The sequence below is a fragment of the Phaenicophaeus curvirostris genome, chromosome 2 (assembly GCF_032191515.1).
Source record: "Phaenicophaeus curvirostris isolate KB17595 chromosome 2, BPBGC_Pcur_1.0, whole genome shotgun sequence".
NCBI lineage: Eukaryota > Metazoa > Chordata > Aves > Cuculiformes > Cuculidae > Phaenicophaeus > Phaenicophaeus curvirostris.
Window position 1 is genome coordinate 40,525,692 of NC_091393.1, and position 21,192 is coordinate 40,546,883.

Here is a 21,192-nt window from a genome sequence, read left to right on the forward strand (position 1 = left end):
AGCAGCTGAACACTTTAGAAATTATCCAACTGTTTTCTCTTCTTCTTCATGGCAAATAATTTTGGAAAGAAATCATTCAGAACACCAATTTGCATTAGTATTAGAAAAGAAGTTGGGTAAGGATTCAACAGTCAGCTGTGTCTCTGAAATATCACAAGCATATTAAAGACATAATAGTAAAGATCAAATTTCACTGCTAAAGGACAGAAAATTAGTTTAGTCTGTAATGAAGCCATACTTACGTTAAAATACTTTTCTTTTTCTTAAGATTCAGAATGAGATGGGTACATAAAAGACTATTCCTGAAAGTCTCTAGCAAAGAATTACTTAATATACCACTGTTACTAGTATTGATTGCTAATGGAAAGCAAAAAATAAAAACATATTGCCAATTAAATGTTCCACAAAAAATTTTATGGATCATACAAATTGTAAGTATCATTCATACATATATATGTATATAAAAATGCCTGTGTTATTATATATATATGAATGGTGTAGATAGGCGTACACACACACACACACACCCTCAATGGTGTCACTGGAAATGAAGCGAGAACAATTTCAAATCCACTATGACCAATTTCCCCTCTTGGCACAGGTCAGTCAAGAGGATGGCTTTCTCCAGGAGACAGGTATTATGACACCAGCTTGGAAGCCTGCAGTTGGGAACTTTTGGATAATACTTGTCAAAATACAAAAAGAAGAACTGATTATTCATTTTCCTGAATCTACAAAAAAGGTACAACATAAAAATACATTATTATGGAATATACAATTTATCTTATTAAAACTATAACTGTTCCCATCATGAGTGTTACAGGGGCACACTTAAGTTAGTCATTTTACTCAGAGAGGAAGTTTACTCCACTACTGACATTTTCATTCAGCGGCATTGTTTCCTGCAGGACTTATTGGATGCATGCAAGTTCTCTCACTTCATTGTTTCTCTTGAGTAAAAATTACTTTCAACCAGATTACACAGGCTTGACACTGAAGATTAGCATCAGTCTTCAAGTCACTCAAAGATCAGTTATATAACACTTTCTCTCATTGATACTTCAATGTCAAATTGGGTCAAGATCTGTCTTTGGTACACAGTTTACTCAGTTTTCAAAATACTGGTGGCAACAGAAATTCTTGTGTAATACCCAATAATTACTGGGGAAGATCCAACTTTATCTGTCGTATCCAAGAAGATCTAGATTGCTACAGTTTTTGCCTCATTTTAAGAATGACCTCCAATAGACGCTACTAACCTTTCTGAAGAAAAAAATCCTAAGTGCATTCATCAGATATTAGCAAAAGAAATGAGTTTCCAAGATGCTTACTGAAGCTGAAGGGACCTTTGGCATAAATTCATTTTATCCAGCTAATAACAACAACTCCAGAATTCTCCCTCAAGATACTTCTTTGGTTTGAAGAGAAAGACTGATTTGTCAGCAGATGCACTGTCTCTGGCTGCCTCGTGCTTACGTGACAGATGACTCTGCAGGGATTTGGAAAGCAGCTGTTTCCTACTACAACATTTTGTACTTGGCTTGAGGCTTGTGACATGCTAGGAATGGACGAGCTGCATCAAAGTTTGCCCTCTCTGGCTGGTAAGAAAATGCTACGTTTAGGGCCACTTCTCCCTGTCTCAAAACTCAAGATTTTTCTGTTGAGGAAAATGAAGCACACACAAGACATCCTGAAATGTATGACTATCTCTGGGGTCTCGTTGGTCCTGATTTCCTCCTGTTTTTGTTGCAACCCTGCATGAAGGTGCTGTGCCCAGACTGTCACAAGCTTTAAAAAGATGGAGCTCTTCTCTTTTCCAGTTGCAGGAGTCTATTGAACCGCCAGGCAAAACTCCTAGGTATTTTGACATATTTTTGGATAGTTTGGATTATAGGCTTTTAATATGACCAACTGCAGATTTAATGGTTGGGGGAAAAGGGGATCATTTGAGTCTCCTGATAATTTTTAAAGACTGTATATGCATCTTGACTAGTCCTGCCTGGAGCACCAAGGTATCTATCAAGAAATGCCTTTAATCTAGTGTTTTATTCATCTCACAAATTTTTCCCCATGTAATAAGTTATTCCATGTTCCTCTCAGGGTCCACAGTCTACACTGATTTTAAGGCTATGCAAAAGCTACTTGAGCAACTACATTCCGGAGCAAAGAGGCTTAGGGAGACATTTTAAAACTAGATTCTTGCCAGTATTTATCTTACATTTAAGGGAAAAACATATAAGTTATAGATTAGTGTTGCATTTTGGCTTAGATTTCTATTTACCGGTTTTGGAAGTGTAAACTTCACTTCAAATATCAAATTAAACTATTTCTGACTCATGCATCATTAACTACATACTGTATTAAGAATTTAATGTTCTTTTCATCCATTGACAAGTAGAATTAAGAAGTCTTTCAGTCTCCTTCAGATTTATTAACTCAAACAATGCCAAACAAAATCTGGTAACATTAAATTCCAGTTAAAAGTTTATGACCAAAGAGACCAATTTTTTTGGCTATAAACCATAATTTAAAACATCAGCCTAGATGTATTTTTAAATTTAATTAAACATAGCACCATGACAGAAAAGAAATAAATGAAGAAGGAATTAAAACAGAGACAAAAAAGAAGTCCAATAACACATTTATTCTTTAGCAGCAACAAAGCTAACATTTGTTAGTATTCCCACCATACCCCACTGAAAATATTTTGAAAACTCCAATTTGTGCTGTTGCTTTTGTTTACCTTTATTGCTGAGTAGATCTTAATTGTAAAAAGTCTCCAACAAATTTTCTCTATTAGATTCAGAATCTTTTAAACAGCTAGGTAACAAAATGAGCACAGTATGGGTTTGAATGGGCTCACCATAACAAAAAGCTCAGAAAAAGAGATAGTACAGCTGAATATTATACATTCATTTTCATGGTCAAGCTTCAGCCAAAACTATAATGACCAATGTGGACAGAGCAAATGCAGCAACCAAACTTCAGGATCACATCTCTGCACAAAATGGGGGGCTGTCTTTAATGAGAAGTACAGAAAGTCATGAGGGGGAAGAATCCTTAATAGATGGCCTACGGAAGGCTACAGTGACTCTGGATTACACAATTGTTCTCATGTTCACATACAACAGTTTTTTACTTGCTTAACATATAGGTTTTCCACTTAGAATATGGGATAACTGATTATTCCAAATCAGTGGTGAGTGGCAGGATATTTATGGATACAGGATCTAGACAGAAACTCCCAAAGCTCCCCTGATTCTCCCTGAGGCCCACAGGAGTTGCAGCACAGTCCTGTTAAGAAGGGACTGAGAGCTGTGGACACTTCTGAAACGTTTCCAAGAGCTGCAGGAAGCAATGTCCATTTGGAAGAACAACAAATATCTACAGATAAAAGAAGAGACACAAAACCTTACCCTGAACTGCACTCCAGGTGCCCTCTGTTCTTTGCTCCCACTTTGGTATGATTTTTCTTTTTATTCTTTCAGATGTGGGCATTTCATATTTTTAAGTACTTTTTAAATCTTGCCTAAAACCCTTTACCATCCACTAGATGTCATGGTAGGCTTACTAGTTTTACTGAATGTAAGAACAACCGAATACAATTAGGATGGAGCCAATTAGGATGGAGAGGTTACTTGAAATTTACTTCCCTTTTGTTTCTGACAGACAAGCCCTTACACAGTGTGTTCAGGACAATATCAAGTGACAGTAAGCAGAGTAAAATGATTTTGTGCCAAAAGTTAATTCCCCTTCTTTCAGGAAACTGACCAAGGGTATGTGCAGGTTATTCCTTGTAGAAATTTCCAGTATCTATTAGACAGCAAATCTCCTAAAGCAAGCATTACCCACGGCTGTGGAACAGGTCAGTAATCCTTGTGCTGGGGAAAGCAATTCCCAGTTCCCAACTCTGCTAATGTGGAGACAGGTCAGCTCTGTGATAAGCACCACCACACAGGCAAATACAGACCGAGCCATAACTGCCCTCCGGTAGAAGACTAGTCAATAGGCCTCAAGAGATGTGCGTAGAAGCTCTGTGACCTTTCTACAACACTACTTCACGAAGATGATTATACTCAGTGGACAGGGTTTCAAGATTGAGTTTGAAATTGTCTGAAAAACTACAATTTAAATAAATGTCAGTATTAGAAGGAAATACTTATATTTTGACATATTTATATTTTTTGATAAGTTTAAAAAGGAACACAACATCATACAAACGAAGTCTGAAGAGGAAACTTTGCAGCAGGAAAAACAAAGAGCTACCAAAGTGTATATAGTATACTTCTGTCCATTCTCACTGTACCAATTCCAGTATCTCCATTACAGAAGATGGTATCTTTGTGTGCAAAAAGCTGACAAAGTTAGAAAGAAGAATGCCACACTAATGCTTGGTCACATAATAGCATGAAGCCACATAAGCATGTAAAAAAAAAAAACGCTGAAAAAACATTTGTTTTACTGGAACAAGTTTTACTGCGAAGTAAGGAAGATGGGAGAAGCAATATTTGTTCAAATATAGAAAAGCCTGTACACAATCAGAAGACTTGATTCAGTTTACAGAAAGAAATACTTATCATGAGAAGAAACAGATAAGAATAATACAGGTCTCAGCCTGTACATTTCAGTAACTGGAACTGAAAGTTGCACAACACAGAGATGCAGAAGTGAAACATGCTCATGCTTTAAACAAGAAAATTCCTGTTATTTCGTCCATGGCTGAAGCCTTCTCAGCAGTAAAACGTTTTTAAGAAAAGCATTAAAAGCCTATTACGCAGCTAGAGAAATGGAAAAGAGCTAGCGCATCTGAATTCATTACATATTTCATGAAGAAAACTCTCCCATGGATTGATGTAGGAGTACTTAGTATGATTTACAGGAAAAAAAGGAAAAGCACTTTCTTTTTATGCCTTGTAGAGCCATTTCTCATATTGGAGATAAGAACTACACACTTGGTCTCTAGACACTGATCTAGTTCACCTACCAACCACATTTTAACTGTGGCTGGTAAGTGATGCTTTGCACCCGGCAAGAATGTGTTTAAGCACTTAATCACCTGAGCAGCATTTTCTCTCAAAACAATTATTTCACTCATAACAAAGTTTTACTGTTACAATAACAAAAACCTTACATGCACTCTATGAAGGACTTAGCATTATAGGTACAAAAGTGAAAATATTCCTTTGCTTTATGCAGGAGCTAAATCTCACCTATGAAATGTGCAACAACTAGTGGAAGGTGGAAATTTGTAGATCAGTATAACATATTTTTTTAAAAAATAGACCAGCTTAGTGCATGCAGTTCATGGGCATAAGTTTTTTGATTGATTTTTTTTTTTTAACTGTTGCCATTTACATCTGTGTCTCTTCCTTCAGTTTTTCTGGTACCAGTCAGCAGTATTCCAACATGGGCACACTCTGCGTTGTGTTTTAACGTGGTTTAAGTGAATATACTGCGTCACTTCTCCATTCATTTAAACCTGTTTGTTTTCAACACTTGGCTTACATAACCATTCCTATACTTCAAGTTAGGTGCTACAATAGATGCATTAATGTGTACAGAAAATTATGTATCTGTGTTGAAAAGCATTTAATTTCTGAATCAACCTTTCTGAGCAGCATTTATACAATGAAATGGTAAAGCAATAGGCACTTTCTCAACATAGGGAGCACATGTAGACTGCATTTTCTGCCAAGCTGGGAGCTTACAAATTATTTAGCAGAGACCCTGGTCTTGTACTATTTTGATAAATCATTGTATAGCACTGCTGGAAGAGACCAGACCAATGCGTCAGGTGTAAAACCTCTGAACTGCAGAAAAAGCAGTTGGATCTCTGCTTTCTTCCTAAATCTTACACAGATGTCATGCCTTTCAAATGGATTTTAAATGCATCTTCCCAGTAATGAAGACTAGGTCGAGGTATAACAAATTCACAATTTTACACCCCTACTGCAATACCTCATGCTGTTCTAGGTCAGGGCAGCTGAAAGGAGACCGGTATGAAAGATATCTTTTTCATGGACTGAAATTTGAAATCTTCCCAGTGCTGTTAACCCTTTTACATACATTAACAGCAGAAGAATCTCACTTTTGTCGCTGCCTCCAGTTTGTTTAAACTAGGCTGTGAACCCTCTTGGGTAAAGAGTCTTATTGCACATTTACAGATAGTCAAGCACATCCAGGCTTATTGCAGTAGTTCCTGTAGTGTCAAAGCAGGTCCAACCTGGTTATTCTATGATCCAATACAGTTTCCACTCAGAGTATCACCATAATAGAACCAAAGCATATAGCAATCTTTGTATTACAAAACACATGCCAAAAAAACTCACACTCTAATCCGTAATGAAAATGCTATCTTTGATTTTCTTCTATGATGAATTTACTAGATCTGTGGATGAGGGGAGATGTTTGCGACCTCAACTTCAGCAAGATTTTTAACATCCTTGTATCTGATTGTATCACAACTCAGATAGCTGGGCTAGTAGATAGATGAGAACTGGCCACGTTATCAGGCTGAAAGGGTAGCAGTTAATGGTTCACTTTATCTGAAAGCTTGTTACAAGTGGAGTTCCTAAGGCCTCTGTTACAGGATACATTCATTTTAGTATCTTATCAGTGATATGAAGTAGAAGACAGATAGTACCATCACAGAGTTTGTGAATGACATCAAAATAGGACTAGAAGAACATGGAACACAGCACAGTGAAGGGGACACAAAACATTGAAAGGTAGCTCCGCCATCCAAAGGGACCTATATATGTTATAGGTATGGGCTGATAAGAACCTCACAAAATTCAAGAAGGACCAATGCAGAGTCCTTCACATGGGATAGACTAAACCCCTGCACTGGACCATACCAGGTGACAGATCTGCTTCGCAAAACCTATTTAACTGTAGGCTAAACATGAATCAGCAGTGCGGCCTGGCAGCAACGAATGCTAGCAGCATACTGGGCTTTAGCAATAAGCAGTAGTTTGAGGGAGGGGATCAATCCCTTTGCCTTGGCACGTGTGGCACATCACCTAGAGGACACACATTGTCTCCTCCTCCTGTTCATGGAGCTTTGGTTGCAACAGTACAAGACAAATGTGGACAGACTTGAACATGTTCAGTGGCGAGCTTACTACCAAAATGGCTGGGACTGGAGAAGACATCCTGCTGAGGGAACTAGGCTTGTTCAGTCTAAATAAGAGAATGTTTTGTGGGACTTAATAGCTTTCTAGTACCTATGAGATGCTTACTTAGAAAGTGGACCCAGTCTCATTCACAGTGGAGCACATCAGGACAATGAGAGACAATGATCATAAACTGAAACACAGGAGATTGTATATGAAGATATGAAGCACTATGAAGATAATTAAGCACTACAAGAGATTATTCAGAGAGGCTATGGAATCTTTATCCTTGGAGGTTATTCAAGACCTGACTGGACAAAGCCCTAAGCAACCTGGTTCAAATCCAGTGTTGACCGATCTGAGCAGGAGGTTGCACTAGATGACCTCCTGAGGTCTTTTCCAACCTAACTAACTCTGCGATTCAGGGGGGTGTAACTCTTAGAGGCTATCCTTTCTGTACTGCAGTCAGGAGGAACTTGCAATAGACCTATTCTCTAAGGGTTCAGTTACCCATCTTGAATGCTATGGTCTGTAATTCTCTCTCCTCCAGGACTAAATGTAGATTCTTACAGAGGAAGAAGCCTCATTTCCTACGGATCACAATAACTTTTTGATCTTTATGAAATACCTATCCAACTCAAATACTGATATAGAAAAGCAACAGCTGGATTTAAAAAAACAAAAAAAGTGAAAATTAGTTTATTTTCTTATTCATCCTCTAAACACAAAACTGTTATGAAATGGCACAGCTCTTTGGTTCAGTAAAAGGAATGAAGTTAAAAAGAAACAAATCCAAGCATTTTGCATATGCAGACCATTTCTTATGCCTAAAAATTCTCTAGTAAAACTCTCCTTATTTCAGTTAGCTTCCTGAGCTTTGAGATTCCAGAATTTCTTCCATATACATAAAAAAAATCAGTCATTTGCAACAAACTAATTTTCCATTCTGAATCTGTAGGTTAGATTTATTACGATATTTTTAAAAGGTAGAGATAAGTAAAGTATTTTAAAAGTATGTGAAAACTACAGAAGGTCTAACACATCCCTTTCAAATTGTACTTGTAGAGAAAATGCTTCCTATAGGCAATAGTAAAGAGAGTAAATGAAGCTTAGGTAAAGGCAGTAAGTGAAACATAAAATCAAATGAGTCCAAGTCTTGTTACTACTCATGTTGTAAAAAATAACAAACTAAGAACTCCAGAAACCTCCAGCTTTTACTAGCCTAAGATGTGAGAAGCTTAAATGCCCTTGTCAGCAAAATAAATTGTAAAAGCTGTATAATCAAATGCATGTTATTAGACTTCCCAAATTAGACAGCAAATTAAAAGCCATCCCACGGTAACACCCTGAAGTTGCAATCATTTAATGAGTTCCAAAATCTGTTTCTCTTACTTTAAAATGTATTTGTTCATTACCAGCTATTCTTTCAAACTGCAGTCAATAAAACCAGTTCTGTAGCGTTGATAGTTTGGAAAAAGTACAAAGCAAGTATTTTCTGTGAATTATCTATCAAACTGGGGTTTATAAACACAAGTTGCAATTAAAAAAACTCAGTATTTATAAAAAAAATCCCAAAATAAACATCATAGAAAGTGATGAACATTTTGACCTTTCAGTGACTTGTACAGTGTTACTACTGTAAAGATGAGGGATAACTCCAAGTCCAAACAATTAGCACTGGTAAATATTTACAATACCATAAGTGAGCAGACAGACAATCAAAAGAATCTTGTTGTGAAGAGGTGAGACTGTCAATACCCTCCCACTCACCCTAAAAAACACTGTAAAAATTTATTCACTGAAATGTAAAGCACATTCATATATTTTAAGGTATCTTCATATATTAGTAAAGAGTGTGATAATGATTCGGTTTAAAAAGCATTATGTTAAAAAGATCTCATTTCAAAGACAGCCAATTTCATGTAGTTAATTGGGGATAAACCACTAGTAATAAAATAGCAATGGCTTTCCAGTTGTCAAAGAGACCATAGTTACCTGGTCTAAAAGATCTTCAACTTTTTTTTGCCATCCATCCCTTGCTGCATTTTTTTCACGCTCCTTCAGCTGCAACAGCTGAGTCATGGCTGCCTTCTTATCCTCTTCATGCTGAAGCCTCAACTCTTCACGAAGCTTATTACACTCCTGTCTAAAAGCAAAGGTCAAATAACTACATGCAATGCAAGAAGTGAAAGAGAATTAATAACTCAGTAATAACTGAAAAGGTTTTAGTTAATAGCAGAAACCTTTGCTTTATATTTTACTTGCATGTAATACACGTAATTTCTTACTACAGAATTAAAGAAAACAATTAATACTTGCCGAAGATTTTCTGTCCATTTTATTTCCAAGTCACGAGCCATTCTGTCAACTTTAAACTTCTCCTCTTCTCTCATGGCAGCAATCATTGCCTCGTGCTGTTGTCTCTCCTGATCTAGTTCTCCCTGCAAACACAAACTTCACAATAGAGACTGATCAGCAGCAAAAAAGTATTTCAAACCTCAAATGTGTGTATTTACAATAAAAATGTCAGTTACAACTGGCCTATAAAACTTGAAGCATAGCTTATTCAGTGTGTATTTCCTAATTACAACAATTAACACCTATATATCTGCTGACATATCTTACTTGTGGAACAAAATTCTGCATTCTTATAAGATATCATAAAGCCCCTCAATTTTCCCATCAGTCACTCTGGAAGTAATCTTTCTAAATACTGCTGCATTGAAGTACAGAATAATTTAAGTTGGGAAGAACCTCAAAGGGTCATCAAGTCTGGTTCAGTACAGAACTACCTTCAGAATTAAAGCAAGTTGCTTAGGTTCTTGTTAAGCATGTTTTGGTTTGGTTTTTTAAAATCAACAAATATTCAGTATTTGCATTTCAAAGCTTGAGCTACGTGGATTTGACAAAAAGTTCATGTATGTTCTTTCTGTTCCTTGACTGGACAAACCTGCTACAAACAGGATTTCACAGTCTGAACACAGGAAAAAAAAATTAAAACTCCTATTAATTTCTGTTCAAATTTTACCATACTAGAATAGTACTAGATACTACCTAGAAATTATACTTACATGAATGTTTTTCAGCAGTGCTTGCTTCATTCATGAGAAGCAAACATGGCCTTCTAAATTTAATGAAGATTTTTTTTAAAGTAAGATTTTTTCTGTAGGATTTCTTTCATTTATATACTTTAAAATCTGTTAAGATAGATGTTATTGTCAGTAACCTGACAGATATGAATATTTAAAAGTTATGATAGGTGAAGAGAGAAGCATGCAGTAGTTCATATAGACACTTGGAGAAATTATAAAAAATAGAGACGAAGTTATAAACTTTAGTAAGGGACATATCTAATGACCATAGCTGAAAGAAATGAAAATTAAAACCAAAACAATATCCAGTTTCAGGCCAGTTTTGTTAAGAAAATAACATCAATATAAGAAGAGGTTCAGGGAAGGTTTTGTTTTAATATTTGCTGCTGTACTTCAAATATTGTTGTGATCCTGTAAGTGTATATTGTTTACTGAGGAAAGAAAAAGGAAAGGTTATACTTAGTATTAAAGTCAATGAACTACTGGCAGATTAAATGACAGTTCAGTCCCATCCAAGCCAACTAATATTTGTACTTAGATAAATTGGTTCAAATGTATAAAGTAATCACACTTTCTGGATGATAGTCTGCTCTCTCAAGATATCATAGCATATATCTTTAAACTACTCTCAAGCATCTTCTGAAATTCTAGTTTAAGCCTCAAAGAAAGGCTGTGTCCATTATTTGAGGAAAACATGGTATGCATGTATTAAAAAAACCAACAACAATAAACGTTTTAATGAATCCTAGTGCTAGTAAGCTCTGGATCTTGTTTTGCACCAAGACATGAAATTGTCTGGAACACAGCACTAGTGTAATACGTGTCCTCTTTACATCCCCATAAATTCTGCTAAGCCTCTAAAAAATCCAGCTCTGGATATATTTTGTACAGATATGTTTTGGCAGATACAATTTATATTAACCACAGAAAGTGTTTTGAAAGCAAAAAACCCCAAACCCCAAATAACCAACCAACCAAAAAACACTCCTCAAAAATCCATCCTGGTTTTCAATGTTTTTCCTCTCTGTTTGAAATAAAAAGATAAATCTCTCTATTAATGAAGCCATACCAGGCTCCTTCCATGGGTGCACTATAATACTTGGCATTTTAAAAACAAGACCAAAATCACTATGACTGTACTTTGCACAATTTATTCTCCAACATTATCGTTACCTCAACACTATACAATGAATCTGTGGTCTCTCGCAGTCTTGCTCTAGTTAATTCTAGTTCTTTCTGGAGTATTTCCTGAGCTTCTTGAAGACTGGAGATATGTCCTTCTGCTGTACCAAGGCCTTGTTCACTTTTTCGTACTAGGTCTTGCAGACGACATACCTGTAACATTAAAAAAAGTTGTAATTTACATAATTATTATTAACAGCAGCCAAGTCACCCTAGTTTCATTTTCTTCCAGTGTTTTCTAATTCCACAGTCTGTTTTCCTTAAATACCACTTAATGTTCCTGTATTAAAAAAAAAAAAATTCCTGTAATACTACAAAATCAAACGAAGATTCAGTTAAAGGATTTTTAAAAGTAAAACAAATATCCAGCCTAGGTTTGAAGTATTTTCTAAGGAAAGAGGTTACACAAAAATTTTGAAGTTACCTGTAATTTTACTGTGAGAAAACATGTTTCATTCAAATTAAGAGAATGAGAATTGCTATTTCAAAATATAGAAACTCTAACTGAATGTGTAAATTAACTTGTGCTAGGGTGCATGTTTCTCTGTTTTCAGATTGCTACCTGTCCATAAATTAACCCATTTAAATCTGGATCTGATATCTTTAGAGTATAATCTGATCGGTTCCTTAACTGCTGTGAAACAGCACACTTTTTTCAGCTCCTCCACATAAAATGATGATACTTCTTTACTTCAAGTAAAAATGTTAGAATTGAATCATTCACCAGCTACAGGAAAGGAAAACCTTTGCATGGAGATGGTCAGTTCTTAGACTATTCTGTCAAGTGACACAAACAGAATTCTAAAAGGTTTGGCTGGTCAACAGCGAAAGGAAGCAAATCTATAGAGTCAATAGCCAGCCTCATCCTGGTATACATGTCAAAAGTTAGTATCTTGACTTAACCAGAACTCGTAAAAAGATCTCTGGCAAGTATTTAAGATTACACTATTCTTAAATAGCCTGGTAATAGGAATGAGCTAGTAATTAGGCTTGAATCTTCCTCATCCTTTAGCTAAGATAATTGCTTTCAAAATGTATGTCAAAAAGAGAAGAGGATGGCATAGGTTCAAAGTCAGCTTTCTCAGCAGGAAATCTAGAACTAAGCTAACATCCACAGAAAATAATAAATATATGCCTACTGTTAAATGATGTCTGTAACTTAAAAAAAAAGGAAGCAGCAATGTAAGAGCTAAGCCAAAGATGTGCCAGACATTTCACAGGGAAGTTTCTTCCAGGTCAGTGGAGACATTGAGAAACTCTTGTTAGCTGTCAATAGAGAACCTAGAGTATGCTGTGGTTGCACTTGTCTCATGTGCTTAAGATAAACATAGCAATAAAATAAAATATATTGCCTCTGTACTACATGGAGTGGATTTACAGATCCCCCCAAATTTATTGCCTCTCCACTTTCTCTCATCCTCTGAATATGCAAAATACACTATTATATTTAACCTGGCATAAGAACGTATATAATTTCAATTACTAAATGGCAGATGGCCCTAATTCCCTATTTTATTTCACTTCACATTAAAGCCATCTATTTCTTAGCTATGCCTCTGTTTTCATAATTCAGTGTGCCAATAGAATCTTCTAAGCCTCAACCTCACAGCAGTTAGATAATGAAAATTCATTCCTACAACATTTGAAGTTACTTCCTTCAAAGAAGGAGCAAGCTTACCACTCATAAATCCAAGAGAAGTTGATAAAGAGTAACTAAATTAAAACTACAGTGCTGAATGACATCACGACAACAGTGCTCTCCTCAGATCTAATCCAGCAACAAGGAAAGTTAACATACAACAGAGAACCTAAAACTAAAAAGAAATAATTTGTAATTTGGAAAGATGGTATGTCCAACTACTCCAATAGTATATATTATCTGGGGTGCAAATACATACCCCTCCCATCCCAATAGCTACTGCTCTGAAAGTATATATTACTATATTAGGTACATTAATATATACTTGGATATATAATTATTTAATACATTTATATGTATGCTAATATAGTGATGTAGTGGTACATTAATAATAAATCAATGTATGTTACATTAAATTATATATTCTTATATAATGATTTAATATTTGCTTTCAGAAGAGCAATAATTCCCATTTACTAAGAACAAGCAGGTTTTTTCTAAAGGAAGTTTGATATCTGCGCAAGTTGCAAGCCACCAGAATTAGACTAACACCTGTCATCTCCAGAACCCGTACCATAGAGAAAATGTCAGTGAAAAGTTCCGCTGCAAAAAAGTACTTAAATTCATGCTTAAGCCTGTCTTAAAGCACACACTGAAATCTCATGTATGGCCTGTTGAACAATGAAGCTGACAAAATATTTTCTTGAAACAAGGCAAAAGAAGAGTGATGTTTATGATATCAGCAAGACCATATTTCTAATTTAATAATATTGTATGATGAAAAGGTGATGATTTCAAACTCAATAATTAAAACTGTATTGAGATATGATACATTTAACGTTGATTGCATACATCAAAACATTGCAAATAATTTGTGCCTTACTATAAATATTTCACGTCATCTCATGATGAAAATACATGAAGATCATCTGCAAGTCAGGAAGCTGACCAGAATTTACAATATATTAATTGTAAACACATACGGGTTTAAAAACAGGAGCCACAGGGAAAATTAACTGAAGTATTTCGTGTCGACATCTGTGTACCTAATGAGAAAAAAAGTGGTGTTTTATCAAGATTGGCTGTTTGTGTTAACTGTTCTGTACCTCAATCTCTTTTGCCTTGCTAATTTTGCAAAGTACAATAAAATTGGTGCTCAGAAGCAGTAAAAAAAGCTTATGTTGGAAGAATACTCCATTTTAAGTGGTGATATGGCAGAAAACAGACTGAACAGTCCTAGCTCTGTACTGGACTCTAAGTGCAAGATCATTATTGATTAAATGTGGTCTAGTGCACAGGACAATTAGCTGATACAACTAAGTTAAACCTTGCCTCCTGATTGGCAGAAGTCAGTTTTGTTGTCAGCTCTTCCTTCAGGTTTTCCAACTGCTGTCGCAGCTGACTCTTATCATCCTCCAAATGCAGTTTCTCCTTCTCAAACTGCTGCTCCAGCTCCTTCAGAAATAAGGAGGATGGAAAAAACATTAAATACTTGCCAATTGTTCATCACAAAGTACACTGTTCCACACCAAAATTATTCCTCTGGCATAAATATTTGTAATTTCAATCAGGAATTGTCCTTTCCTTAAAGTGGTAAAAAGTGAATATGTATCTCCTTTTACAATGGATGCCTTATTTTTTTCTGTTCATTTTTTAATCTAAGATGCTTGATTAATCACAAAATAAAGACAAACAAGAGTTTCTCCTCAATTAATAGTTTCACTTTGCACTTAATTATCAAAATAACTAAAACTACATCTACTTTCATGGTAGATGCAAAAGCTTTCATTTTTATAAAATAAAATCACATTGATAATATGGTTATCCTTTAGTCTTTACCCACCTATCTCCTACACATAATCCACACAGAAAATAGTAAAGCTTAAAATTCAGACTGAGCTTTGGGAAGTATTTCAGGTTGTTACAATAAATGAAAAGAAGCTCCACACCACATTTATAACATTTACGTAGAACCAAAAGAAATCAACAATTAGTCTTCAGGTTCAACTATATGGCAAGAATGAAACAACACCTCATTTAATCTCTGTGGAGTAACAGCCAAAGTCTGAAAACAACTGTTGGATCAATTAGATTTCTCTTATATGAGCCAACGTTGTATATATATTTGTTAGAAGCCTTTTTCTTTTAAAAAAAATCTATAACTTATGCTTCAGCTTTAATATGCAGAATATATTCTCAGAAGAACAATTTCTGTCACAAAACACTTAATTTCAACATGTTTCATGTTAAGAGCTTTATTGTATATATCAGTGTGATATACTATATAGTTTATTTTACCATTAAGTCTTCCTGAAGAAAATTAAGATTGCCATGCAAGGTGCTCGAGAGGCAGGTAATACAAGATTCCAAGTTTTGTTTTGCACCACAGAGGCTCTATTACTAACTCCCTCCTAGGGGTTCAGCTGTAATGCAAGGCATACCTATGATACAGTACCTCTGTGTAGCCCCGGGCTCAGATTTCTGAGAAATCAATAAAATCTCAGAAACAGCTAAGAAAATACATAGACCAGAGCCACGCATAAAACAAAAAGTATAACTGCAGGCACTGGTAAGACTGCAGAGACAAGGAGAGTTAAGCAACGGAGACCAACCCTTCCTTGCGCAAAACCAGAGACTCCTCGAGGTTTTGCTGGGGGTAGTAAGCACATTGAGCTCGGAAATTAGTTAGTTCTAGTACTCCATCGGGGGAGCAACAGGCAATAAATAATTTGTGTATAAACTGCTTGCACAATTTCTTTGTTCAGAGTAAACAAAACAAGAGAGTTGCACTGTTAATAGTACATTGCCACAAAATGTAACTCAACAAGCACATGTTTTCTTCACCAGGCTCAGATCAATCACCATGTGGGACGCATGATGCTTCCTAATTGAGGCTTTCTCAATTTTTCCTGTTTCTGCTGTGAAATCTGCTTGCTGCAAAATTTCACTATGCCATTCAGACCCTGTTCTGATAACTGAGTAATTAGTTCTTTTATGATATTTGTCAGTCCAGCTGTGCAGTGCTGCAAAATTATTAGCAACTCTATTTTCATAATCCTCCTATGAATTGATGCCATTTTTACAGTTCATTTTACAGATGGAAGAATTGAAGGAAAGAGATATATTTAAGCCATTTCTTGAGTCCTATTCTCATTCTTAACAATTCTCTTCTGATCCATTTTTCCCAAAGATTTCCAAACCTTTCCCAGTCTTTCAGTTCCGATTTTACATCCTCTGTCTCAAGGCTCCTTGTAGCCATGTGTCTTCCTTACACGAAATTCAACTCTTCTCAACTCAGACCGACTTTTTCCTCCTCGAATTACTCAAACAACACATGGGCTTGTGAGACAGGTTTAACAGAAAACACAGTACACTGATTAAGATTTACTGAGACCTTGACCCTGAAATCTTTTTATAGCTAATTTTCCTTTCCCAAAATCAAGTTTCACATACCTCACATTTATAGAGGTGTTACCTATTTTAGCTAATTTAATGATTCAAGAACAAATATTTTACGATATCCTTTATTTTATTCCCTACACTATTTGAAGAACAAAAGAAAGCAAAACAAAAAGAAGCCCACATCTTACTGATAATAAAAGAAAAATATTCCCAGAAACCCTTAAGAGTGATTATTTTAATAACAAGCATGTTTAAAGATACAAACAAAGTAAACCTGAAGGATCAGATGCCTGTACGTCTCAGAGAATTACTTCCATTACTGAGAGACATGAAAAAAATTGGGGGATTTATTAAAAATAAAACTAAGAAGCAACACATTAGTAAAATAAGTTAAAAAAAAACCCAAAACCAACAGTTTAAGCAGCACATTGCTAACTACCATACTGTGTTTCTTCATATGTTTCCTGTGAACACACCAGAGGAGCATAACAACATCTTAAAGTTAATATTTATCCTGTATTTACTGTATAAGGCAAAACTTGTGTGTACTGTGTATACAATCGGATTAGGAAATAATAATTCAAAAACTGGTCCTTTCATTTATTCCAACAAAGAAAAGCCAATGTTGTAAAAACAAAAAAGCCTTTAAATTTCAGGTTCCAGTCAAAGGTGAATGAATAGTTGATATAAGTTAGGATAATTTTATGAAGTAGGTTAGGAACAGCTGTTTTTGTCTTCTGAGTATACATATAATAAAATACTAATATAATATTGTTTTTTACTTCTGGATTGCTTATGAAAATTTTAAATAACTGTTACAGTAACATAATCTTTCATTCACTTCCTTCGGAAGATTTGATCTTGACAGATATATGCCAACCTTTCTGAATACGAGTCACAAAACCTGGAAAAACACACCAACTGTACTCAAAAATAAAGTTGCATTGATGTGAGGATTTCTTTTCTGTAGGCAGACAGATGCTTTTTCTTTTTTTTAAACAATATATAGGTTATTTTAATAAAGGCTGAGCATTTCTTCAGAGAGGCGCGGCAGATCTGCAGGTAATGCCAAATAAAACTTGCCATACAACAAAACCATGCAGTACCAGGTCCAAACTCTACCATTTGCTTTTTGTAGTACACTGGATTATTAAGACAGAAAAAACCTACCATCTGCAGTTTTTTCTTATCCTTATTAGCATTACTGTGCGCAGCCTCAATTGCAGTATGGTGTTTCCATGCCAATTCTTCTAAGGTCTTGGAATGAGCTTCCTTTAACTGTGCAGCCTCACCTTCCAATCTTGCTTGCAACTTTACCAGCTCCTTCTCATAATATTCACGTTGCGTCTCCCTTGCTTCATGTACTTTCTAAAACAAGCCATGAAAATAGAAATTATTTCCATTAAATGGTAAAATCTGAACAGCAGGAGGAAAAAATACAAAATCATTACTGGTGACATAAACCTACAAAAATTAACTTCCATACAAAATCTGAGCAAACATTAAGCACTGAGCAAATTAATTCAATGACCAAAAAGGTAGTTTCACTGTATCCACACAAGGCCATATAGCCATTTTTTGCTCTGTTTAATCTGGGGAAACAACGATCAAGCATCAAGCCTGCAGAAAACATCAAGTCAGTATTTTCAAGCACATTCAGCACATTTTCAGAGACCGGCTTTTTTAATTGTTTTTTAACCATTTCACCTTTCTCCTTACTGAGACACACTAGATGTGTAGATGCTAGCATCTACACATGAGGACATACATTAAATGAAATTGTAAAAAGATGTCAAAAGCAGTCTGAACACCACGTAATGTGATTTCCCTCCAGTGTCACTTTACACTCTACGTCAGTCATTCTATACTGCTACATGAGATACACTTAGAACATACTACTACTGGTCCTAATCCAGCCATACCAAACATAAATTAAAGCATTCTTGTTTTCTTCTGACATGTCTAAATCTTCTGGTTTTATTCAACTAAAGCCAATAAGCTGCTTAACCTTCTCCAAGGCCAGAATTTGCTGCCTTTGTCGCTCATCCAGACTTTGTGTTTTGCTTTGCAGTAAGTTTCTTTCCTCTTCCAGCTGGGACAGTTTTTCTTTTAATCTAGATTTTTCTGATTCCAAATCTCTGATTGTAACTTCTTGAGTCATTTGAGTAGCTTGAAGCATTCCAATGTGACCTAAAAACAAAAGAGCTCTTTACAACCACACAGCATTGGTTTTGCGTAATTGAAATACACATTCACACTTCAGTGATTTCTACAACCCCAGCGGAAACTTTCATACGGATTTCCATCATCTTCACTGCAATGCTTACCTTGCCCTCTTCTTCTCCCTTGTATAGTTTTAGTTTTATAGTAAAACTCTACAAACAGCAGAGTGCTTGGTGTTGGGACTCCTTTGCTTTCAATTTTCTTGGTTCAAAGTTGCATATTGAAACCAAGAGAAAACAAAGGCCGTCAACAGTATGAACATAGTCAGTCTATCTTTAAAACCTTCCCCAACCTAAACTGACACATATTTACCCCACAATATTTACACAACAGAAAGCAGAATGATAAAGATGTTACTGTTTAAACTGAACTCACAATTTAACCAGCATGGTAGATATAGCAGCTAAAGCTATATTAGACTTGTGGAATCACACTTCATTTTGTTTATTTTTCTATAGGGATATGACTAAAAGATGTAAGAGAACTCCTCCTCTCCACAGTAAATTAGGATCTAAATCCATGCAAGTGGCTTGCTTTTAATTTCTTTATATATACTAAAACCCAAAAAATCTGCAAAGCTAGACAGTCCAACCATCTGTCACATTATCAGTGGAAAAAGATCTATGATTTCAGAAATTTTTGTCCTTGTTCTCCTGAATTTATATGTGCATATTGAAAATACTACTACCAGATAACTGACTAAAGCAGTATAACTTCTGTTATTCTAGGTGAGGCTTAGGAAGGGATAGAAGACTATTTTGGAAAAGAGGATGCTTCTAAGTTTGTTCAGTTGAAAGACAAGAGAAGGGATATTGTCCCATTATTTTAACATCTTTGTAAAGGCATCATAAAGTCATACCTAAGTTGATGTTCCATGTTGGAACAGATTCTTTTGATAGGAACATCCTATTATCCCACTCATAAATTGCACGACCTAGACATGTTTGAAAGATGCCTATTAAAAATTAGCATATGATAAAATGAAGTGGTAACTAAACAGACTGTCAAGGATTATACAGAAATCCTTAATAGATTAACATAAAAAAGCCTCCAGATAAGAAACTGCATTTTTCACTCAGAATATTTTTTATTACTATTTCTAGTCACGACTTCTAGTAGAGACTTTCCCTCCCCTCATTTTACACAGCCTTCAAAAACTATACCCTACCTGAGTTTTACTAACAGAGAATTGCTTTTAAATTTAAGTTGCTAAGAAATAGCGAAGAAAGTGGACTGTGTGTCACTTTCTCACAAGACCACCGAGCCTCCAGATTAATTTAAATCTGCATTCAAAGCAAGACATGAGGCAAAAAGGAAACCATTTTAGCCTGTGGACACTGATGTGAAGGGAATGACAGGGGGATACATAATGGAATTTGGCCATGAAAAATGCTTCAAAATTAGTAGTATTTTTATAAACACTGAACACTTCTAATTGTACTGAGCCTTAAGAATTATAAGAGTCATTTTGGCATTTTTGTTTGATAAAACTAAAAATGGAAGAGAAAATCTAGAGATAACACGTATGTTTAACTTCTGTAACATTTCAAAAATCACCTTATGTCAAAAGTTCAGCCATTTATGAAACATATTTGCAAATCCAGATTTTAGAATGTAAGAAGGAGAATAATTGCACAAGAACTTTAACTTTTTAAGAAGTATTATGCACACAAATATTTTATTGTAAGCACACACACATTGGTCTAGAGCTTTTATCCTAGCAATACTGACACAATAGAGGATTCCCATTCCTCGTGTTCTATGCAGAACGTATGAATCACAGCAGTTTCCTTTCGAGTTTGGAATCTCAGGATAAATGGAAGAAGAATATATTATTTTTGCACAACAGACTTAACACAGCATTCTCAAATTGCAATACAATGTGTAAATATTTTGTACGGTAACTAAGTACAAGAATTTAGTTTCTTTGGGTGGGATTTTTGGCTTCGTAGTGCGAGTTGAAATTCAAAGGGGATGACAGTAACCCACCATCCAAAACCATTTCCAGCAGGCTGGCAAACAATCATATCACACTCTAAAGGCCTGGTGGCACGACAGGGCTCCTGGTTCTAGTTGCAAAGGTGTCCTGCTGACAGTCCACTGAGCTCAGTGAAAGTATGGGCACATGGGAATTTCTGGTAAAGTTAAAAACCTTGGTGCTAGGCAAGACCAGTGCTGTACTCCTAGTCTAGCTGACTCCATGCATCAGTAATACTGAAAACCAGCCTGGATATTTGTTTCCACTAAATCTGGGGCTGGCTGCTATACCTAGGGAATGAAACAGCTCATGGGCCAGCAGTGTACAGAAACAAGTTCTCTTCCCCCCCAACAGTCTCAGGTCACGAAGTTTTGTGAGTGCCTCACACATTAAGATTTTGAAGGGTCAGATTCCCCTTTGAGATTCATTATTTGAGATGCTCATTATTTGAGGAAGCCCATTCCTTTTAGGTATTTACATGTGGTAAGACCTTGCAGTCTTGGGTCCTTGCTGGCCTCTATACTGTCCAAACATACAGCCTAAACTATTTCTAGTCCCTGT

General features: G+C 35.7%; 1 protein-coding gene across 1 annotated transcript in view; it reads right to left on the reverse strand.

Moving 5' to 3' along the window:
- FAM184A (family with sequence similarity 184 member A) overlaps nucleotides 1–21,192 on the reverse strand; it is a 75,613-nt gene that overhangs the window by 19,647 nt on the left and 34,774 nt on the right. The window contains exons 4-9 of the mRNA XM_069851767.1: nucleotides 18,439–18,620; nucleotides 17,601–17,798; nucleotides 14,361–14,483; nucleotides 11,381–11,542; nucleotides 9,431–9,556; nucleotides 9,111–9,257 (exon numbers count right to left, since the gene is read on the reverse strand). Of these exons, the coding sequence (XP_069707868.1) occupies nucleotides 9,111–9,257; nucleotides 9,431–9,556; nucleotides 11,381–11,542; nucleotides 14,361–14,483; nucleotides 17,601–17,798; nucleotides 18,439–18,620 (938 nt within the window). The remainder of the gene's footprint in view (nucleotides 1–9,110; nucleotides 9,258–9,430; nucleotides 9,557–11,380; nucleotides 11,543–14,360; nucleotides 14,484–17,600; nucleotides 17,799–18,438; nucleotides 18,621–21,192) is intronic.